The 6,894-nt window shown below is 33.1% G+C and overlaps 1 protein-coding gene across 1 annotated transcript; it reads left to right on the top strand.

Annotated features, from left to right (window-relative positions):
- Positions 1-321: 321 nt before the first annotated feature.
- LOC143053498 (uncharacterized) lies at positions 322-5,769 on the top strand. The gene is made up of 3 exons (XM_076226302.1): positions 322-702; positions 2,231-3,531; positions 3,761-5,769. The coding sequence occupies exons 2-3, from the start codon at positions 2,280-2,282 to the stop codon at positions 5,674-5,676; spliced, it is 3,168 nt and encodes a 1,055-aa protein (XP_076082417.1). The 5' UTR covers positions 322-702; positions 2,231-2,279; the 3' UTR covers positions 5,677-5,769.
- The last annotated feature ends 1,125 nt before the right edge of the window (positions 5,770-6,894 follow it).

The following is a 6,894-nucleotide window of genomic DNA, read 5'->3' as shown; positions in this document are numbered from 1 at the left end:
GGGAAAAAAATTGGTTGCTTATATAGGGAATCACTGAAGCGTGACTGGAGCGGGCCCCCTCTTAGGTCAGTCAGTGGGCCCCCACTTATGAAAATTTCTGGATCCGCCACTGGATCCGCCACTGGAACCTAGGTGTTTGGTACTATGACGTGTCTCATTTCAATGTCATTTTAACTTAATATTAGGATATTAATAATTGATCGTAATTGTCTAAATTAATCGATTTTACTAGCTGTTTCTCCATATACGACGACATGTACCAATTATCTTCCAACAACTAGAAATGGCCTTTGACCTTATCCATTGACATTCTCTTTATATGTAGTTTTTCATCTCGTGTATAATGTTGAAACTGATATAAATTTATCCACTGTATCTGTTATGCCGTTTATATTGTCACTAGCTCGTCAGTACGGATTGTTATACCGATTTCAGTGCCAGGATGATAAGAGCAAAACAAATCAAGTTGATATATATGAAACTCAGAAATGACAGCAAGGATTTTTTTAACAAGCAGAGTTTAAAATACTAGGTTACTGATATGCGGCAAGATTTCATATGATATTTGCACACTACTGTACATTATCAACAAATTGTTACGTCGCTATCTGTAAAATGTATTTATATACCACAGATCTTCTATCAACACTAATGAACATTAATCGTGGAGGATAAGACGTACAATACATCGAACGTGGCAAGGTAAGTTCACTAACATTCATAAACTTTTTACAATTATTAGACTGCCTTGTATATACCATATACATACATGATGTGTACAAGATTTGAAGTACATTAACCTCTTTTTTCAAGTATATGATATGTTGTTTAGTAAAGGGAGGAAACGAAAAGCACTTGAAAACAATCTAATAGTATATTTATGATATAAATGTTCGCTTAATCCAGAAAGTTGCAATATAATTGAAGCACATATTCCCTCGTCGCTATTACGATTTGAGATTTAATTTTCGATGAATTTTATATAGTTTCGTGCCCCTAGGATTACAGTTGCAGCAGCTGTCATACACTTTACATCATATATATTCTAATATTGAGTATTAATGGCATTTTCATATCATTAATTTTCGTTTTTTTAACAACTAACATGTGATAGTCACACGCCAGTATACAATTTACACAGACGAACATTTAAGCTACAGTGTGGTGACTTAAATTTATACTGCGCTCTGTATATTGTGATCCAACTTCAAAAGCATGTACATTACCCTTCTAACTCAATGTATAATCGATCATTAGAACAACCCGTATATAGGCGGAAGACTAAACAATACAATAATATGCATCGTTGCACGTGTAACCGTGTGAAGCATAGACTGAAACGTCTATTTTAACCCCAATTGGCGTATAATATTTCTCTAAATAATTTATTGCTAAAAATTATCTTAATACAAAATCAATGATTTCTCAAACTAAAATGATCCAGAACGGCAAGGAAGTGTAAACTAATAGTATCACTCCTTTTCATTCGTGGCTGGTATGGCCAAAATCAGGGTATTGAAACCAATTAATTATAATTTGATTATTGACATATCCATACAATCTGTCGAAGACTTATTTTATATACTTTTGCCAATTTTACATCCTTTTGTCAAATTTTGCATGAAAACCACTTTAATTCTAGTAAATTTTCTATTTTGGTTAAAAAAGTCTTATTTTTTTTCTTTCGATTACAGCTTAAAGGGTCACTAGCTACGAGATACATAAACAATTTAAATTATGATTCTTTAATGAAAGTGAAAATAGTAAAATAATAATTCACTATAAGCAGTTAGTATGGTTCAATTTTGTCAGAATAAGCTAAAAAACATCGATGATGAATTATTCACTTGCAAGTGAATAATTTGACCTCATTGAATCCGTATTCACGTGAACTTCAATTAAACACCTCAGCTAGAGATGGATTATGCATGATTGATGCGTGTTAGGCTATTAAAAGTAAAGAATGTCATTCTTATACAGGTAAAATCGAAAATCAACTTATTTTGTAATCTTAAAATTGAAACCAAACAGTAATAAACAAATTTATTTGCACGAGGTCCATGTATCTATTTATATTTATGTTTATGTTTATATCGTGTTATGTGACTGTCGGTTGTTTTGGGGTTAATCTCAATAGCTCTTCACCAATTAGTCAATTATACTCATGAAAAAGTTGAATTTTTATAGTTGTAATTTTGATAAAAAAATTTAAACTTTTTTTTATTTGTAGGATCACCAAAATTTCATTACGCATGAAATTTTAGCACTAAAGAAGAAGTATGAATAACTCATATACCGAAATTCGTGTAGAAATTTATGTTGAAAAGTCAATACTTTTGAGAGACAATTACTCAGAGGATGGAAAAATAATCAGCGTAAGAGAAACAATTGAGTCAATAGATGAGTTTCTAGTAGAAAAAGGAAATACGTATATCAAAGAAGCAAAAAACAATAAAGATAATGATTCAGGAACAACCATATGCAACAGAGGGTCCCAAAATGAAAATAAATCTGACAATCATATAGCTAAATCATACAAATTCAGTGAGAAGAGTATTCGCAAAAGACGACCGAAAAATACGTGTGAAGAGAAAAATAATCCAGAAGAAAGAAGTTGCAGTCAAGGTGATAATAAACCAGTCACTAGCTGCTCGTCATCTTATTCAGAAAACAAAGAAGACGCTCTTATTGGAAGACATTTTTTAACATCTCATCTAAAAGAGAATGATTATGTTTTTAAATCACTAAATACAACTGTGTCTGGAAATATCCAACAACTAGTTAACGATACATCAGATAATATTCAACAATTTGTTATTGATACAACAGCAAATACACAACAACTAGTTGACAAAATCCAACAACCAATTAACGATACTCAAGAAAATACCCCAAAACTAGTTAACAATATTCCAGAAAATACCCAGCAACTATTTCACGATACAACAGAAAATGTCCAACAACTAATTAACAATACATCAGAAAATGTCCAGCAACTTGTATGCGTTACTACAGAATCTACTCAACAACTTACCAACGATACAACAGAAAGTAGTGAATTAAATGAATCGTCGGATAACGATGGATCGTCATCGGGATTCTTCTCGGACGACGAGATGGAATTTGACGATGGAATAAACCAAAGAATAAAATATTCGAAATTCCTTAATTGTAAACATAAAACCAGGCACGTATCAAAGCGGAGATCGCTTGCAGACACATTTCAGAGTAAAACGAAGAGTATTAATAAAAGACAACGTGTTTTGAAAAGTAATGCAATTTTCACTGTAAGTCAACACCAAACCATTTTGCACACTTCAGATCAAACACACACAGTTCAGCAAGGTAGTTTTAACATTATCGGAAACTTAGACAATATGAATATACAGGAGACATGTCTTGATACTATGAATTACATATTAGATCACATTGAATGTGAATGTAGAGAAGATAAGAAATATGAACTTCACCTTGAAAGTTCGAGATCGTGTCTCAGCAAAAGGTGTGAAACCTCAACCGTCTGTCCAACAGGTAAAGTAAATCTAGCACGATCACAACACTGATAATCATTATTTAAAAGAGATTTTTAATTTTTCAAATAGTTAAGATAAAGATAGAATTAGCCGGCATTTTTCTTCATTCAATGTTTTTTCTGCATATAAACTTTAGCTATAGAGGTACAGATTTTGATTGAAATATAAGAAAAGGTGAAAACCCAACAATAAATGCATTAATCAATACTATTTTTTCTTCCAAACAGGTGCATTTGGTAAAAGCGTCGCAGATAAACCAACAAGCATCGAGTCAAATGAAATCTTACCAAATTATAAAAACAAAAAGTCACTTCTGGTAAAGAAAACAGATGAGAAATCAAAATGTAAGAAAATCGATATAAAAAGAGAAATCGATGATTTAGAACCAGGGGAAATTAGAGACGAGGTGGACCCAATTAAAAAGGACAAACGTAAAACCTCTGCTCACCACAGTAGTAGTTCATTGAAACGGTATTTATTAACAAGAAAAGGTAGTAAGTATATAGGTTCTAGTCTCCGATATAGCTCTCGATATATTAGAGGACGCTATAGTAGAGGTTTAAGGGGTCGACGACCATACAGAGGAAGATCTCAGTCTCACCGATCATTGTCGCGAGGGCGCTCACTGCCTCCAAGAGAAACAAAAACCAGCAGAAATACATTTGATCGGCTTGATTATTCAGATAGAAGAGGTGTAGACTATGAACCCAATGAATCTACAACCGATCAACACGACTTGAGAAATAGAATAGAAGCGAACGAAAGACGACCATACAGTACCGATAAATCATCTTTTCGTAGTTTAAGATCCTCGCGTTACAGAGGTAGAAACTATTCACGATACGGAACATTACAACATATGAGAAAACCATACGAATCTGTATCAGATTATATAAGAAAATACAGAACTTTCGAATCAAAATGTGAAAGTGATACTCCGTATGAATATTTTCATTATCCATCGACCGAGGATTCGAGAACGCAATATCGATATAACGAAGAACGGGAACACTATTACAATCACACTGCGACACTAAAAACTACTGACGAAGAACATTGTAAAGATAATATTTATACAAGGCCTCCTGATGAATGGAGGACTCCAGAAATAAGAGCCCCTAGTTACAAAAATTTAACAATAACACGTAGATTTTCTACTGGAGATGAACGTTCTAAATATACTCGAAATGAGAAAAGAAATTACCGATCACATAGTGAATATTTTGAAACAAGTCCATATAAATATGATAGATATATATACGATGAATCTCGCAGACAATTACCCGGCCAACGCGAGGAAAGGGCCTCAAAAGATCGTGCATCGTCATATAAACGTGAAAGACATGATAGCAAAAAAGAGGAAAGAGAGTATGATAGAAAAAAAGAGGAAAGAGAGTATGATAGAAAAGAGTCCACGAAACATGAAAAACAAGTGTCGAACGAACGGGAAAGAAATTCTTCACGCAAATCTGTACCAAGAACAGATAGTCTAAAAAGTGAACAGGTAAAAAAAGATTCAAGAATAAGCCGACATGCAACAGACGAAAATGGAACCTCGTCAGACGAGCACGGGGTTAGAGTATCATCTGTTGTCACAATTGCTCCAACAAGTCAACAAGATATTGCTGACAAGATTACAGCGTCGACGGAAGACAACAGTCAAAAGACAATTGTGAATCCTGTTCCTTCATTCAAGAAAGATGCTCATATGAAGTGTTTTGATCTTATCAGAGAAGCGGCATTTAAACAAGCCGTTCACTTTTCAGAAGAAAATTGGGAAAAGTATGCCAAAAGAAAATTTTTGTTCGAAGATGAATTGGTAGAACAATTAGAACGCAATTATGACCGCTATCTTTATTCTGCCAACGACTTCCAGCAGAATAGCTATGGTCCATTACCAAGGTTTGTTTCTGACGAGTTGATGACGGAGGCAATAGTTAATACATGGAAACAGCCACAAATGATAGCGTCACTAGACAGACAGTTTCGAGAATTTGATGACATCATTGGTTATGTTGGATATAATATTCCTTGTTACTGGTGTGAAATGATATTTTCCGAAGGGAAGTTTGTTCGCGCATTTCCTGTCCTAGACCCAATCGGACATAGAGATGATACAATGTATTGCCAAACAGACCAGTGATTTATTTTTCATTACAATCATTACAATCTTCTTTTTCATTTGATGTCCACAAGTTTCCTTACAATAAATAAAGTTTCGTCATATATGATACAATTTCTATAATGTTCTTGCATGAATCTAATTCTTGAAGGTCTATAAATCATTTTTACTGTTGTGGATCTTGAAGATATGTTCCTTCTTTCTCAATCAAAACATACTAAAAGAAACCATTTCTGCAGATTTAACATTTGTACCCTGTTTGTGTTGCCACTTTTATATGTAATATATTGATTTTGTTACATTATTTAAACATTGATTAGGAAGAAATGTTCACCTCAAAACTATAATATTTATCGGAAAGAGAACAACGATTATGTAATGATGCACATTTTTATCATTTTATTGATTTATGATTAAAGAGCTCTTTATTGTCAGGATTGTTGTATCATTGTAGGAAAAGATAATTCGCCATGATATGTTGTCTTAACACCCTTTATCTTTTGGATCTGTTAATTATAATAAATACCGATATATTTAATTGTTATGTTGGTTTTTCTGTCCCATCCCCATCCTCTAAAACAAAAGATCAGAAGACAAAAATAAACAAGACAAGAAATAAGCAGACAAGAAGACAAACCGAACTGAAAACAAGCAGTGTATAAAAGAAAAATGGCAGCTCCAAGTAAGATAACAAGTCAATGTAAAAATAAAACATATTTTTTTCATCGAAATAAGCAGCCAGGATGAATTAATTGTATTTTCTTTGCAGTTTGTTATAACATAGTTGTTACATAACCTTTTACCATTAACTGTTTATGTGTAGCAAAACTGTCTGCAGCTGCAAAAGATTATTAATGCAACTATGAATATATCGTCTACGTGGCTATTTCTAGTTAATGAAAAGGTACTGTTAAATTGGCAATGATGATGGTGACGTGTATACATGTTTTGCAGATTCGTATACATTATTCAATATATTTGCCCAGAAACCTTTCAGACGTTTTAATCAATCTAAAAACGTGTTTAAATATCCTTTGGTCATACGAGAGGTGCAAATTACCAGATTTTAGTAACTCTACAATCGTGCTTTTCAGAATTTCTCACTGAGTTGCTTGTGCAGAAAGTTATAGGGCAGACGTGGTTTACATCATCAAAGTGATATATAAACTGATTGCAAATTTATTTGCTGCAACTCATAAAAAGCATTTTCTTAAACGAGAAAGGTGGATATGCTAGATA

This window comes from Mytilus galloprovincialis, chromosome 1 (assembly GCF_965363235.1).
Source record: "Mytilus galloprovincialis chromosome 1, xbMytGall1.hap1.1, whole genome shotgun sequence".
In the NCBI taxonomy this organism is placed as follows: Eukaryota; Metazoa; Mollusca; class Bivalvia; order Mytilida; family Mytilidae; genus Mytilus; species Mytilus galloprovincialis.
The sequence above is the reverse complement of the archived record's forward strand: the minus strand, read 5'-3'. Positions and strand labels throughout refer to the sequence as shown.

Excerpts from the sequence above, each read along its gene's own strand:
- LOC143053498 (XM_076226302.1), top strand. The coding sequence starts at position 2,280 with ATGAATAACTCATATACCGAAATTCGTGTAGAAATTTATGTTGAAAAG. Across the intron at positions 3,532-3,760 it reads CTCAACCGTCTGTCCAACAG|GTGCATTTGGTAAAAGCGTC; the intron begins GTAAAGTAAATC and ends TCTTCCAAACAG.